The sequence below is a fragment of the Thalassophryne amazonica genome, chromosome 11, assembly GCF_902500255.1.
Source record: "Thalassophryne amazonica chromosome 11, fThaAma1.1, whole genome shotgun sequence".
Taxonomy (NCBI): domain Eukaryota; kingdom Metazoa; phylum Chordata; class Actinopteri; order Batrachoidiformes; family Batrachoididae; genus Thalassophryne; species Thalassophryne amazonica.
This window is the reverse complement of record NC_047113.1, coordinates 69870622-69887372: the sequence shown is the minus strand read 5'-3', so window position 1 is coordinate 69887372 and position 16751 is coordinate 69870622. Positions and strand designations below refer to the sequence as shown.

At 42.6% G+C, this 16751-nt stretch overlaps 1 protein-coding gene and 1 pseudogene across 3 annotated transcripts in view; one reads left to right on the top strand and one right to left on the bottom strand.

Moving 5' to 3' along the window:
- Positions 1–16751, bottom strand: part of LOC117519696 — a 366295-nt pseudogene that overhangs the window by 86548 nt on the left and 262996 nt on the right.
- The window catches only part of glrbb (glycine receptor, beta b), a 107506-nt gene that overhangs the window by 84337 nt on the left and 6418 nt on the right, over positions 1–16751 (top strand). For all 3 annotated transcript variants that reach the window (XM_034182106.1, XM_034182105.1, XM_034182107.1), the window contains exon 7: positions 11551–11691. In XM_034182106.1, coding sequence (XP_034037997.1) covers positions 11551–11691 — 141 coding nt within the window. The remainder of the gene's footprint in view (positions 1–11550; positions 11692–16751) is intronic.

Genomic DNA, 16751 nt, shown 5'->3' with positions numbered 1-16751 from the left:
CAAGTCAGGCTGTACACCAAAGCTACACTAAAGTCTGGCCTGCGCTCCTGCTCTTTTATTTAGGATTTCCCTACATACATGGGCGGTACAGCTCCTAAGGGGAGGAGTGATAGCGCGTGAGCTGTTGCCGCAGAACCGCTGATTGCACAATACATTCAGGACTTTCAGAACCTTTTTAATCTTGGGCTCGATTAAGATGTGTTTAAGACATCTAACGATTAATCACACTTCTTCTGACACAAGGACTAATGTATCATAATCACACTGTGGTTGGAACATTCAATTCTCTATTCTTTATCTCACTGCTCCGCTTATGGCTGCATTCTGCCTGGGTCATCTTCACATGTCCTGAAAAAGAGCTTAGCGTGCACACAGAGATACCACAACTTGCAGAAGCACGTCATGTCACATATCTTAAGTAACCTTCACCCATCACATCAGTACAGTACACTTTATCAGAGCAGAGAGAACTACATTCTACCAGAGCAGAGAACACAAAACATGCATGATAAAATAAAACAGTGTATCTACAGAATAACTCCAACACTCGCACTGTGTTCCTGCTCGCATGACACTGTCACGTGCACGACACCATCGCAGCGGGTTTGTTCACGCCTGCCCGTCGGCTCGATGTTTTTGTGATTCGCTCATGCGAGCTGTTCTGCCGCGATTTGCCTGTGTGAAGGGCCCCTTAAGGATGTTATGAAATCTCACAGCTACTGAGCTCCAACATTCCATTGCATCTTGTTTACAAGACACTTTAGAAAAAAAAAACTTCAGTTATTAAATCCACAATGCGAAACTTATATTTAAACTTAGTTTTCAGCATGCCTGTGATTCACAATATTTTTTGTGCTCTTATTCTAATCTGTGTACAACCCCAATTCCAATGAAGTTGGGACATTATGTGAAATGTAAATAAAAACAGAATACAATGATTTGCAAATCTCTTCAACCTATATTCAATTGAATACACCACAAAGACAAGATATTTAATGTTCAAACTGATAAACTTCATTGTTTTTGTGCAAATATTTGCTCATTTTGAAATGGATGCCTGCAACACATTTAAAAAAAGCTGGGACAGTGGCAACAAAAGACTGGGAAAGTTGATGAATGCTCAAAGAACACCTGTTTGGAACATTCCACAAGTGAACAGGTTAATTCGAAACAGGTGAGTGTCATGATCGGGTATAAAAGGAGCATCCCCAAAAGGCTCTGCCGTTCACAACCAAAGATGGGGCGAGGATCACCACTTTGTCAACAAGTGCATAAAAAAACAGTCCAACAGTTTAAGAACAATGTTTCTCAATGTTCAAGTGCAAGGAATTTAGGGATTCCATCATCTACAGTCCATAATATAATTAAAAGATTCAGAGAATCTGGAGAACTCTCTACACATAAGCAGCAAGACCGAAAACCAACATTGAATGCCCGTGACCTTTGATCCCTCAGGTGGCACTGCAGTAAAAACTGACATCATTGTGTAAAGGATCTTACCATGTGGGCTCAGGAACACTTCAGAAAACCACTGTCAGTTAACATAGTTCGTTGCTACATCTACAAGTGCAAGTTAAAACTCTACCATGCAAAGCGAAAGCCATACATCAACAACATCCAGAAACGCCGCCACCTTCTCTGGGCCCAAGTTCATTTGAAATGGACAGACGCAAAGTGGAAAAGTGTGCTGTGGTCTGATGAGTCCACATTTCAAATTGCTTTTGGAAATCATGGATGTCGTGTCCTCCAGACAAAAGAGGGAAAAAAGCCATCCAGATTGTTACCAGTGCAAAGTTCAAAAGCCAGCATCTGTGATGATATGGTTGTGTGGTAGTGCCTACAGCATGAGCAACTTACACATGTATGATGGCACCATCAATGCTGGAAGGTACATCCAGGTTTTGGAGTAATACATGCTGCCATCCAAGCAATGATGTCCAAGGGACGTCCTTGATTATTTCAGCAAGACAATGCCAAGCCACATTCTGCGTGGCTTCGTAGTAAAAGAGTGCAGGTACTAGAGTGACCTGCCTGTAGTCCAGACCTGTCACCCACTGAAAATGTGTGGCACATCATGAAGCGCAAAATATGACAAAGGAGACCCCAGACTGTTGAACAACTGAAGTCATACATCAAGCAAGAATGGGAAAGAATTCCACCTACAAAGCTTCAACAATTAGTGTCCTCAGTTAACACTTATTGAGTGTTGTTAGAAGGAAAGGTGATGTAACACAGTGGCAAACATACCACTGTCCCAGCTTTTTTGAAATGTGTTGCAGGCATCCATTTCAAAATGAGCAAATATTTGCACAAAAACAATAAAGTTTATCAGCTTGAACATTAAATATCTTGTCTTTGTGGTGTATTCATTTGAATATAAGTTGAACAGGATTTGCAAATCATTGTATTCTGTTTGTATTTACATTTTACACGTCCCAACTTCATTGGAATTGGGGTTGTAAATCAAAAGAAATGCCACTACTAATAAAAAATACACCACAAAAGTGTGCTCATAAAACAATTACATAAATAGAAAACAAGAAAAATGTTAAAACCTGATAAACAAATATTTAAAACATTTTGCAACTATACACCCTCAATGTTTGTAAACCTTAGAAAATAAGGTTTTTGCACTTACACCCCTACTCCACATGGCACCGTTCTACTGTAGTCACCCACAATCCAAACAAGTGCTAAAGCCCCCATCACACATAGCAAGGATGTGCAGAAACCGACCTCTTCTATGCCTGATGATTATGTTACTGCTGCTGTGTTTCTGGACTGCCTTCCCATGTACCGACCTTTGCTTACCACACCACTAAAGTTTTTCAACCAGAGCTGTGATTGTGAGCCTTGCATTTGTGTCATAACCAACCCACCCATCAGATCAATCTGGCCAACGATGGACACAGCAGGCTCAGATCCCTTCCAGCTGGCAGTACGTCGCCAGTCAGCAGCTCGCATAGCAGGAAGACCAGCTTGCTATGCTCAGTTCTGGGTTTAGCAAACTCGCTAAAGGCCAGGACACATTCATGTTGACAGTCAGCGCACAGATGAGTCAGCTTCTGGCGTAACTCAGTCCTCAGGCTTCGTTGGACACGGCCACCGGTGTCTCCAGCCCACCTCCACCGGGACCGTTAGCAGCCGCACTGGCTCCCGCACCAGCCCCCGTGGTCTGTAATCAGCTGTCGCAACCTGAACATTTCTCTGGTGAAATGTGATGTCAGACTGTTTATCACGCAGTGTGAGCTTCACTTTGAGCTGATGTCAACCATATTCCCAACTGACAGAATGAAGATTGCGTATACGATCACTCACCTGTCCGGTAAAGCGGCTGCCTTGGCAACTGCGGAGTGGGGTCGACAATCTCCCACCTGTGCTTCCCTCCCGACATTTACCTCTGCTCTCCAACAAGTCTTTCAGCACACGGCTCCAGGGCGTGAGGCAGCATGCTCCCTCAAGAGGCTGAGGTAGGGCAGCCGCTGGGTAACAGACTATGCCATAGACGTCCGCATTCTTGCAGCTAAAAGTGAATGGAACCCAGCAGCTCTTCTCAATGTTTTCTTCCAGGGTCTGTGTCTGTGTAGGCTCTCAGTTGTCCAGTTGGTTTCCATAGTAGAGAAGCTTGAATCTTCGACTGGACTGGGTTGCTTGATGTGAGGACGTTTTGCTTCAAATTGCAGAAGCTTCCTCAACTAAAATTCTTGCTCTGGTAGTCTGACTTCTGTCTTGACTCTTGTAGAGAAGAATAAACAGAAGCCACAAAAGCTGGAGTTTTAAACCTAACCAGACCCTCCTACCGAGAGTCAGACTGCTATTGGCTAGTGACTAAACAATAGCTTTAATTAGCACCTATTGTGCTCTAGGAGGGTGCTAACTAGAGCACAATAGGTGCTAATTAGAGCTATTGCCGTGGATGGTCACGTTCTTGGTCAAATCACTCACCGCACTCAGTTGGTTAAATTGCTAGTTTCTCACTCTGAATCAATTCGTTTCCATGTAATGGATAATATGACTCACCCAATTATACTGGGGTACACCTGGCTAAAACGTCATGGGCCCAACTTTGATTGGGTTAAGGGCGAGATTATTTCTTGGAGCCCAACATGTATTAATGTATGTCTGCCAAAATCTGACTGCATTTCGCAGGGTTTCAACCCGGATCTCGCTGGGGTCCCCGAGTGTTACTATAATCTTGCAGCTGTTTTTAGCAAAGCAAAAGCAAAATCTTTACCACCGCATCTTGATTATGACTGCGCCATTGAGCTCCTTTTTTCTCTATCCGCACAGGAACGCCCCGCTATGAAGGAGTACATTCAGGAGTCCCTAGCAGCTGGCTTGATTTGCTCATCGTTGTCGCCTGCAGGGGCAGGTTTCTTCTTTGTTGAAAAGAAGGATAAGACAATCCGCCCCTGCATCGATTACCATGGTCTGAATGAAAAATCGTTACCCGCTGCCTCTAATCTCCTCCACATTTGAGTTATTGGAAGGAGCCACAGTTTTTACTAAGCTCGATCTGCGGAATGCATATCATTTGGTCAGGCTTAAACAAGGCGATGAATGGAAGACGGCATTTAACACACCCTCCGGTCATTATGAATATCTTGTGATGCCAGTTGGACTCACGAACGCGCCCACCGTTTTCCAAAACTTGGTCAACGATGTGCTGGTTGACTTCGTAAATAAGTTTGTTTTTGTTTACTTGGACGATATTCTTATTTTTTCCCCCGATCTGGCTACCCACACTCCACATGTTCGCCAGGTATTACAGACATTGCTGCAAAATGGGCTGTTTGTGAAAGCTGAGAGATACGAATTTCATAAATCCATGGTCTGTTTTTTAAGCTTTGTAATTTCTGCAGGGGAAATTAAGATGGATCCTGCAAAGGTGGCGGTAGTTCAAGAGTGGGCAGTTCCCACATCTCGTAAGGAGGTGCAACGTTTTCTGGGTTTCGCTAATTTCTTTACTAAATTTATTTGTGGTTTCAGTACGGTTGCAACCCCCCTTCACACGGTCACCTTGTCCCTCCGCCCGTTTGTCTGGACGCCGGAGTGCGATGAGGAATTCAGAGTACTAAATAATCGCTTTACCTCCCGCCCCCGTGCTGAGTGGGTGCCATTCTATCCCAGAGGAATCCCTCTGGCAACAGGCTGCATCCGTGCGCCTTCTTTTAAAAAAAACTGACCCCGACAGAACGTAATTACTGCATCGGTGACTGCGAGCTGTTAGTGATTAAAGTGGCTTTGGAGGAATGGCGGTACTGGCTGGAGGGGGCACAATTCCCATTCATAGTCTACACAGATCACAAGAATCTCGAATATCTCCGCACTGCCAAACATCTCAACGCCCGCCAGGCCCGATGGGCAATATTTTTCAATTGATTCAATTTTACTCTGTCCTACCGTCCGGGCACTGAAAATGGTAAACCTGACGCTTTATCTCAGTTGGGGGACCCGGTAGACGCGCCCATTGATCCGGGAACGATTTTGCCCTCCTCATGTTTTGTGTCCGCCCTAACCTGGGACATTGAGTCCAAAATTAAATCAGCAGTCGGGAATGCACCAGTCCCTGCCGGGTGTCCGCAGGGAAAACCTTTTGTTCCTCCTACCCTCAGGAGTGAAATGATCCGCTGGTGTCATGACTGCCGGATGTTCTTTCATCCCAGAATCTAGAAAACTTTGTTTATAGTTCAGCTAAGATTTTGGTGGCCAGGACTGGTTAAAGATGTCACAGAATATGTGTCTGCCTGCCAGGTATGCGCTATGCATATGCCCCCTACCGTCCACCAGCGGGTCCCTTGTTGCCGTTACCTGTCCCAGCTTGCCCATGGTCCCATATTGCGATGGATTTTGTGACCGGTTTTAAGTCCTCTAAGGGACATACTGTTGTTTTGACTGTGGTAGATCGCCTCTTGAAGATGGTTCATTTCATTCCTCCGAGTAAATTACCGTCAGCTCGGGAAACGCCCATGGTCATGTTAAACCAGGTCTTTAAACTGCACGGTCTGCCCTCTCTGACTGTGGGCCACAGTTTGTATCCCATTTCTGGTGGGGTCACATCCAGCTTAACCTCGGGTTACCATCCACAGGCCAAAGGGCAGGCGGCACAAATAAATCAAGAATTAGAAAAAGGCCTCCAGTTGCTTGCGTCACGACACGCCGCATCCTGGTCAGCACAACTTCCTTGAATCGAACTTGCCCATAACAGTTTATTCTCAACCTCCACTGTTTTTTCCCCATTTCATGTAGTTTTTGGTCACCAGCCTGCACTTTTTCCCTCAGTTGATCTCAACTCCCTGGTTCCCTCAGCTCTCAGTCTGATTCTTTGTTGCTGACGAACCTGGGAGCGGGCACGGAACATTTTGTCATGTTCCATGATGACTTATAAAATGGCCGCTGACCGTAGGAGGACTGCTGCTCTGTCCTACGTCCCGGGTCAGAAGGTATGGCTCTCGACGCACCACTTGACTCTTAGGGGCCTACCCAGGAAATTGGCTCCCAGGTTCTTCGGCCCCATCCCGGTCCATGCGGCTCCATCCCACTTTCCATGTCAGCAATATCAAAGCTCTTCAGTCGAGCATTTTATGACCTCTTGCCATTCCCCTGCTGTTCGCCAGTATGTGGATGGTGGTCCGGTGTTGACCGTGCGCCAGCTCCTGACCTCTTGCCATTGTGGTCGCGGGTTTCAGTATTTGCTCGATTGGGAGGGTTATTGGACCTTCTCCTGCTTGGGTCTTTCTGTCTCTCAGGGTGGTGGGCATTTCCCTCACTCTCCTTGATCACGCCCTCCTTCTGGTGCTTTCCACGCTCACCTGCTCGCAATTTTCAGCTCATCACTTGGGTGTATATATACTGCTCATTCTGCTTTGTTTCTTCACCAGATTGATGAGCCCTGTACCTTCTTTCCAGCTCTCAGTTTTGTATTCCATAGTCCTGCCTGCTTCATCGTGTTTTCAACCTCCTGCCCGTTTGTTCCAACCTCATTTAAGCCTGATGATTATATTACTGCTGCTGTGTTTTTTGGACTGCCTTCCCATGTACCGACCTTTGCTTACCACACCACTAAAGTTTTTTTTTTTTGTTTGTTTTTTTTTACCAGAGTCGTGTTTGTGAGCCTTGCATTTGTGTCCTAACCAGCCCACCTGTCACTTTTTTGCTCACTTCAGACAAGACAACTCTGGACACCGCAATGGTTCGATTATCACATGGGATTTATTTTTTTATTTTGGGTGAGAGGATTTTAACTGCAGGCTGCATCACGGCTCCACGTCCACATCCACACTGTAAAACACTCCTGGATCACCAGGATTGTTTAATAATTCATGTTTATTAATGCTGTAATGGCCTGGCACAACAGTCCCATGTCATATCTAGGGATGGGTATTGATAAGATTTTATCAATATCGATGCCATTATCGATTCTGCTTATCGATCCAATTCCTTATTGATTCCCTTATCGATACCTCTTGTGAATTTTGTACTAAAAGTAAGCTTTACAGGTTTTCTATGTATTTCAGTGAGTCTTAAAGTAAATAAATATGAAATTGGTCACTGTATCCTTGATCTCTGGACATAAATAAAAATAAACAAAACGGTGTTTCACTTTGAAGTTATTAATTCCGACTGGATTCTATCGTAACTTGACTCGTCAGAGAGCCGCGCATCATTTGGAGCTGTGTGAACAGAACGGAGGATGATTCTCTTTTCTTTCTCACAAGACAGGAGTCCCAGTCAGTAACTTTAATTCGCACAAAAGTGACTCACGATTTCACATATTCAGGGATGAAAGTAGTGAAAAACAAAAAAAGCTGAAACCCAAAATTACCCCTCCAACACCACGTGCATGAAAATGTTTGAATTCTAGAAGCTCTGAAATGCAATCTGGGACTATTCCAGACAATAAACTGCAGTGAGTGCAGCATCCATTTAGGTGAGAAAAAAACAACTTTCCTTATTCAAATTTATTGCAGTAGTATTCTGTTCTTACAAGGATGCAGCAGTTTTCTAGTTTGGCAGATAGTTCTGGAAGAAATCACTGAAGAAATTAACACACTGAAAATATGGTTTGACCAAAACAAACTGTCATTAAACTTAAATAAGACATGGATGAAATGGAGGTGTATGAGTCACTAGGTGTTCACAGGAAACATTTATTTCTATATGTATGTATTTATTTATTTATTTATGTATGTTCATTGTTAGTTGGTTTTATATTTTCTGTTGTGTTTTTATTCAGGTTCTTTTTGTCTCTTTCTCTAAAATTGTATATAATCATTAGATTAGTTATTATTACTATTATTGTTGTGCTTGCTATTATTATTAATATATAAACAAAAATAAATTTTAAAAATATTACAATTTGTAATACATTTGACTCTTTTACAACAACAAACGCTTGACAGCTGCAACTGCTTAATGCTAATTTTAACATTGAAAATGCCATAGACATGCTAACGTGTTAGCATCGGTCCCGTTATAAAAAACATCTATCAACTGTTTCAGAAGACCATAACAGGTCGGGTTAACATAAAAACAGTAAATAATACTCATAGCCATATTGTCTTTAGGGTTTTAGCGGGGGAAGCGAAAGAAAAAAATTAATCAGTGAAGCAATGATCGAATCACTGCTTCGATTGGTTCAAGGTTTAAAGCAAAGCGGCACTGCAGAAAAATTGATTACAGACCCGCTGCAGGGTCTATAATCAATGTAGAGAAATTATAATTTTCCTGACAAACACCCCCAAAAACAACGGCCACTCTGAAGGACCGATAAGGGAATCATTAAGTAAAAAGGTTATTGATGTCGGTGGATCGAATCATTTCTTAACGATACCCGAAAGGAACTGGTTCTCGATACCCATCCCTAGTCATATCTCCATTCAGCTCCGAGCCTGACACGTGCAGTGACGCGTTACTATGCACCAAGAAGAGGCGCAGCTCCCTGTGTTATATACAGTTATGATGGAGACAATGCCCATGGGAAGGAATGGACAGATATCTGTACTGTAAGCTCTATTGTGGATATAACAGCCTGTTCACATTTGCGGTGGCATGCGCACAATAGCACACGGTGCTTTCGGTTTGTTAGCCACTGTTCACATTCAATGTACATGACAATAATTCATAATTATTATCATGATGAAGCATGCCACATACATTTCAACAGTTCCTTTGTGGTCCGGGGGTGGACATTATTATACGTGCCGTGTGCAGGTCATACCAGCAGGCCTTGCAGTGCTAGATCCATCTCGAGATCCCTCGTATGCGCTCAAACCATTTCGGATCCTGTTTTACCACCATCAGAATATGTAAATTGTGGTCAGATGGTCCTCAGATTGCACATGAACCGCCATCGGATAGGTGTCCCACCTCGATGGCGCCCAGAGAGTTTTGAACATGTGCATCACACTTGTGGGCGCCGGCCGATTTTAACCAACTGTGTGGACTTCCGCAGATGGCTGATCTGGTCGAGGGAGCAGCTGCTTTCTTTCGATTTCATTCTGACAGCCACAGAATGTTTTGGAACTGAAATCCGACACTTTTCAGATGTGCACCGATTTGTCATTCTGACGCCATTCTTTGTGATTCTGTCTATGTGTGACGGGGGTATAAAAGGGGATGAAACAGCTTAATCCGGTTTGCCTACTAACAGGGTGGCTTATAAAGTGTATCGAAATCAAAAGAAAGCAGCTGCTTCATCGACTAGACATGATCGAGCTGTTCAACTTTGAACAAAAACAAGCGCTGCTTACAAGAGCTGCTTTGGCTTCAAATTTTTACCTCAATAGAGCACGATGAAACAAGTTTCAGGTCCTAGTCACTTTGAATACCCCGTTTAGAGAAGTTTTGTACATGATTGAAGCTGTTAAGACTATGAATACCCCAAAGTTATCGCATACTATCAGTTCGTGATAAAATTTTTGAACAGTTTAAAAATTGGATCACGAATTCAAATCTGGTGCCGATGACGGCTGTAAGTGCTACATACGAGGTCTATTAGAAAAGTATGCGACCTTATTATTTTTTTCAAAAACCATATGGATTTGAATCACTTGTGATTGTGTCAGCCAAGCTTGAACCTTCGGTGCCGCATGGCGCAAAGCAATGCCGTGATGAAGCCTCACAGGACATGTTCTGGCATGTCCAGGCACATCCACAATTTCTCGGATAATCACTCGATGGAAAAACCACCGACAGCTGTCTGAACGCCATCTCAAAGCTGTCCTGTGAGACCAAAACGGAGGTGGTTTTGTCTCGTTCCAGTAGCGAATCCATCCTGAGGCGCGAAGCCTCCGCTCGGCTTTCCATGACAAAATCTCTTGTTAAAAGTGAAATCTGCCGGAAAATGTTTGATGTCCAGCTCTTGTGATAACCAGAGAAATTGCACACAATGGTCACGGATCCATACAGCCATCTGTTTAGAAATGAAATGGTCGCTCAGCCTGTCAATGGCGGCTTCGGAGCGCGGCGCACCACCAGTTGCTCTGGGCCTTCCTTAAAGCGACAGTAACACTCCGTAATCTCTTTGAAGCCCATAAAATCTTCACCAAAAACCATCTGAATTTCTCGAATGGTGTCCACTTGGATGTGCCTCACAGTTTCTGAAAAAATTTTGATCAAGCAAAGCGGCAGTCTCTAAGCCATTCCTAAACAATGAAAAAAACGACGAGAGTGGTGGACCACTCCTCACTCAAAGCCTGCTCACAGGCGAATGACGCAACCGACAGGCGTGAAAAAACTCACGCATGCGCACGAAGGTTCAAGCTTGGCTGACGCAATCACACGTGATTCAAATCCATATGTTTTTTGAAAAAAATAATAAGGTCGGATACTTTTCTAATAGACCTCGTATACCAACTTTTTTCAAGACTGACAAAGAAGGATCAAAACTTACTATGATGCTTCAAAACGTGCGCCAATTTGCCAATCGGGATTAAATGGGAAGGAACTGCACTCTGTGGATTAGAGCCATTAGCATAAATAATAATAAATTCCAGAACAGTAAAAGCAATGAGAAACATAAAAACAATTTTGTAAAAGGAAAAAGAAGGTAAAAACCATAAAGCTAATGATAGGCAATACAAAACAAATAGGGTTTTAAGACTCGTCTTAAACCTCAAGCAACAAAGCTATTTCAGCGACTAATAAAACCGAGTGGTGTTATTTATGACCCCATTGACTTTATATTGGAATGCTTCTATATAAATGATTGTGACGAGAGCACAAAAAAAATGCACGAGACTGGGTTGGCGATATGATTATCACCATATGCAATGTGTTGTTCTGCCTCTAGTTAATAGCAATCTTGTACCATTGTGTAAAGAAGCCAACACCAGCATAATATGATCAAATTTATTTGTTCCAATCAAAATTGGAGCAGCTTCCTGAACCACCTGAAGACTTCCAATGATTTTTAGTGGGAGGTTAGAAAATAAAAACTTGCAACATTCAGTTCTGGGTGGTATAAAAGCTTGAACCTAAAGCGCAGCATCAGCCAGAGATGAAGTATTGAATTTGAACGCTCTTGCTCCTCTTTCTGTTTTTGTGCAGTTGGGTACACAACAGATGATTTGCAGTTCATGTGGCAGACAGGAGACCCCGTGCAAATGGAAGCTATCGCTTTGCCACAGTTTGACATCAGACAGGAAGATATTGATTATGGCAACTGCACCAAATACTACGCAGGAACAGGTACAGACTCCTCAGAATACTCACATTTTAAAAAGGGAGTTAACGAATACACCTTAGGCATGATAGAGAAATCACTATCAGCTTACTGCTAGAATTCAGTATCAATCACCAAATACTAGTGACTAGATGCAACATTTTCAGTTTTTTTAGAGTGTTATTTTAAACCAGTAAGGTTCATCTTTACTCTCATCCATTTATTAATTATTCTGAGTTGAGAATCATTTTGATCTATGTAAGATCAGGCAGTTCTTGATTAAACATAGAGCAGACCTATGAGACATGTTTATGTTCCCTTTCATCGCCTGATTAATGGGTATTTTGTCAAGAATTTTACATCATTAGTCTTGTTGATTTGGTTTCTTGTGGCATCTTGGGAAAGAGAAAACAAAACAACACAACACATAATTGTTTGCTGCTGAGATTTACAACATTAAATTGACAACTGGAGCCACAACTCCAAAAGCAAAACACCAGGAACCTTATTTCTGAAGTTTAACAGTGTATTACAGGGTTGAGATCAATTATCTCAAGATAACCAGTGAACAAACCAGTTATATCTGTTATAACCTCCATAAACAGATAACAGGTCAGATGGAAATGGCAACATATTTAAGTCCACTACAACCAATTTGGCTGGAAAATCAAAGAAAAGTGCAACAAAAAGATAAATAAAAGAAGGCTGGTGATCCAAGCCAATCACAAAGTGGGCCATCACACTCCACACCTTCCCCCGTACCTAATCTAACCCAAACCCAAACAATAGAGCTATAACTGGAGTACCAGTTTCAGTTCAATTTAATTCAATTTCAATTTATTTAGATTATATAGCACCAATCACAACAAAGCTGCCTCAAGGTGCTTCACACAAGTAAGGTCTAACCTTACCAATAGGTGTCAAACTGATTCCAGAAAGGGCCGAGAGGGTGCAGGTTTTCTTTGTAACCACCCACTGCAACAGGTGATTTCACTGATTAACTGATTCCATCTGCTCAAAGTGATGTTAATCAGTGAAATCACCTGGTGCAGTGGGTGGTTACAAAGAAAACCTGCACCCTCTTGGCCCTTTCTGGAATCAGTTTGACACAATGGTAAGGAAAAACTCCCTCTGATGATAATGAGGAAGAAACCTCAAGCAGACCAGACTCAGAGGGGTGGCCCACTGCTTAAGTCATTTTGACAGTTTACCAGTCGTTATTTGGTTAATATGAGCGCTAATGTTCACTGCTGTGTGTATAAGCAGAGTGCAGGCGTGATGTGAACCCGCATGATTGAGATACACTTAAACACAGACTGAATATTATTTATATAATATATGAATAGCAGAAAACAGTTTGTTTGACTTTACACCTGTTTTTTGGTGAGCTGTGCCACAATCACTTTCTGCTGACTATAAAGCGCCAGTACTGTGATGACCACACATTATGTTAAGACCAACACGCTCATAGGTACATTTGTGATTTAAACATCGTGGTCAGTGCATATGAAAATGACAACTGCATTGCCAGAGTGTGAATTATGGAATGACACTGGGGGGCATTTGGGACAATTGGGAAAAGCAAATGTTAGTGTTGCCTACCTAACATTAGTTAAACATGTTACCTAAAGCAAAAGTTAGACACTAGCTCATGCTAGCATTCATCCATAAACAAGTGACACAATCTAATTCTGACTCTATGAAAATAAGTAAGTGTGTCAGTAACAACTTATGCACGTTAACCTTCTACAGTGTCCTTTGGTTTGAACCACATCTTCAGTGGGTAAAAGTCCCACCATATATTGCTCACGAAGAGTTAAACTAATTAGAATCAGCCAGTTTAGTGGGTAGATGAAGCCGGGGTTTTCCACCTCTGCTGGGCCATACATTTAAATGAGCCATTGTGATGATGGGAGCAAAGGCAGACAGATGAGACGTTTGGCTAAGGTTCAAAGAAGGTACGGTCCACTTTACAGGTGTCCATATTCTCCCAAACATGAACATGGGAAACATATTGCAATGCAACTTCAAGTAAGAAGGATATATAAGTATTTTGACACCCCATCACCACCACCACCATCACCCAAACTGTTGTTTTTACCTCTTTGTGGGCGGGGCCAAGTCTTAATTAATGGAGGTCAGACCCCTCCACCCTTCTCCACCTCCTCAATTAGCCCCCATAACCATGTATGCTGGCTGTAAGATAGGATCCTACATGTTACAGGTGACCATTTACACAAGACCTTTGGATCGTGACAATTAACATGATGGGTATTTTGGTGCGTTCATCATGAATGAATACAAGAACTATGAACATGTGGGTTTAGAGCAAAAATCATCTGTGTCTGCGTGAAGTACAAATCACGCTTTTGTAAGCGAACATCAAACTCTAGGCGATGTCCTTGACACAGACGTATTTGCCGTATGATGCACGACCCACAACTGCCCAAATCCCAATTAGAGGCCTCACATAAAACTGGACAAATGTAGTTTCGAAGCAGTACTCACAATGAAATGAAAATCTGTCAACCAGCAGCGCTGATTCCTCGGTGCGCCCTCTCATTTAGGAGGCACACTGCTGGCACTGAGTCAGTCTTTTAACGGGTTGCCATGGAGACTTGTCTAGACACAAAGATCACCTCTGTGTATAACTCATTTAATTTTGCTCTGCTACACAGGTGGCCTTATACGCTGTATGAAACTCACACCAAGACTCTGAGGCCAGATAAACATGATTTCAGCCCATCCATCCTGACATCACAGTGTGCCTCAAAGAGCACAATTATGCTCTGCTGAAGGAACATGGGCCTGGTCCATATAAACACGAGGCGGTAGACGCCCAACCCCACTGATCAGTTCCCCACATGTTCAGAAAGACGATTGGATCAATTTGAAATTTCACAGTATGATTGTTTTGACACACTGATGGAAGCAAACCTGCTGTGTAAAAGGTGCAACAGTCAGATCTGCCTTACACGAGCTACTTCACAATGCACATACACACTGCCTGCACATATCATTGTCAACCACCTGCAATGGTGTATTATTAATATGACACTGATTTATGACCATTGTAGGCAAAGAAAAAACAGAATTAGAGGAGGGAGGAAAAAGTCTCTTATATATCTGTCACTGTCACAAAGACAGGCAGCATTATAATCAATAAATATTTGATAAAAGTGAACTGAAAGCAAAATAAAATCAAAATAAATATCACCTTGCTGTCGACTTCCCCTCAGGGAGCTTTGGTGGCTGCTGTACACTCTGACCGGCTGGCTCTAATCCTTTAAATTGTGTCTGCTTCCTCAATACCACAACGCAATCCGCCTAGCACAGTCCAGTTTACAGGGAAGGAAAGATAAAGTGCATTTCTGATTGGTTAAAAGCACTTTGAGCATTTACTAGATGGAAAAGCACTATAGAAATACACTTCTTCCTTTTTTGCCTTCTTTTCCTCTTTCTTTTCCTCTTCTTTATTTTCCTTCTTTTTCTTTCCTTTTTCTTTTCCTTCTGTTTTGTTCCTTTTTCCCTTCTTCTTATTCTGTTCCTTCTTCTTCTTCTTTTCCTTCTTCTTTTCTGTCTTCTTCTTCTTCTTCCTTCTTCTTCTTTTCCTTCTTCTTCTCCTTCTCCTTCTCATCACCCTTTTTCAAAGACTCAGCCTTTCATGGCTACTGCTTTTAACCAAATTGTGACAACCATCACCTGTTGACATCATCACCAGCATCACTCTGAGGTCTTGTCTCAGAGTGATGCTGAAAAACTAATTCATGCATTTATTTCCTCTAGGCTGGACTATTGTAATTCATTATTATCAGGTTGTCCTAAAAGTTCCCTAAAACGCCTTCAGTTAATTCAAAATGCTGCAGCTAGAGTACTAACGGGGACTAGAAGGAGAGAGCATATTTCACCCATATTGGCCTCTCTTCATTGGCTTTCTGTTAATTCTAGAATAGAATTTAAAATTCTTCTTCTTACTTATAAGGTTTTGAATAATCAGGTCCCATCTTATCTTAGGGACCTCATAGTACCATATCACCCCAATAGAGCGCTTCGCTCTCAGACTGCAGGCTTACTTGTAGTTCCTAGGGTTTGTAAGAGTAGAATGGGAGGCAGAGCCTTCAGCTTTCAGGCTCCTCTCCTCTGGAACCAGCTCCCAATTCAGATCAGGGAGACAGACACCCTCTCTACTTTTAAGATTAGGCTTAAAACTTTCCTTTTTGCTAAAGCTTATAGTTAGGGCTGGATCAGGTGACCCTGAACCATCCCTTAGTTATGCTGCTATAGACGTAGACTGCTGGGGGGTTCCCATGATGCACTGTTTCTTTCTCTTTTTGCTCTGTATGCACCACTCTGCATTTAATCATTAGTGATTGATCTCTGCTCCCCCCCACAGCATGTCTTTTTCCTGGTTCTCTCCCTCAGCCCCAACCAGTCCCAGCAGAAGACTGCCCCTCCCTGAGCCTGGTTCTGCTGGAGGTTTCTTCCTGTTAAAAGGGAGTTTTTCCTTCCCACTGTAGCCAAGTGCTTGCTCACAGGGGGTCGTTTTGACCGTTGGGGTTTTACATAATTATTGTATGGCCTTGCCTTACAATATAAAGCGCCTTGGGGCAACTGTTTGTTGTGATTTGGCGCTATATATAAAAAAATTGAATTGAATCATGGCAACATCTTTTTTTAATATTATTTTTAACTAATTATTAGCCCTAAATTACACTTGTCCCTTGAAATGATCTTAGTACTTTTGCAATTTCTCTCCACTGTAAATTAACTTTGGGGAACAGCTCCATGCTCAGAGAGACTTTCTTTTATCTGCTGTGTCAAATTACAAGGATAATTCTCCAGTCTCACATGAATTTCAGCTGGCCAAGATGACCACACAAGATGACTAGAACAAACTGTTACCTTTGGTTTCATTTAGGCAGCTATTTCAGGCAGGTATTCACATTTTCTGAAGCACTTACTCTATGGGGCTTCATGCTTAAGACCAGTGATCTCCAACACTGCTCTTGCAGATCACCTGACCTGCACATTCTCTCTCTCTCTCTCTCTCCTCTCTCTCTCTCTCTCTCTCTCTCTCTCTCTGTCT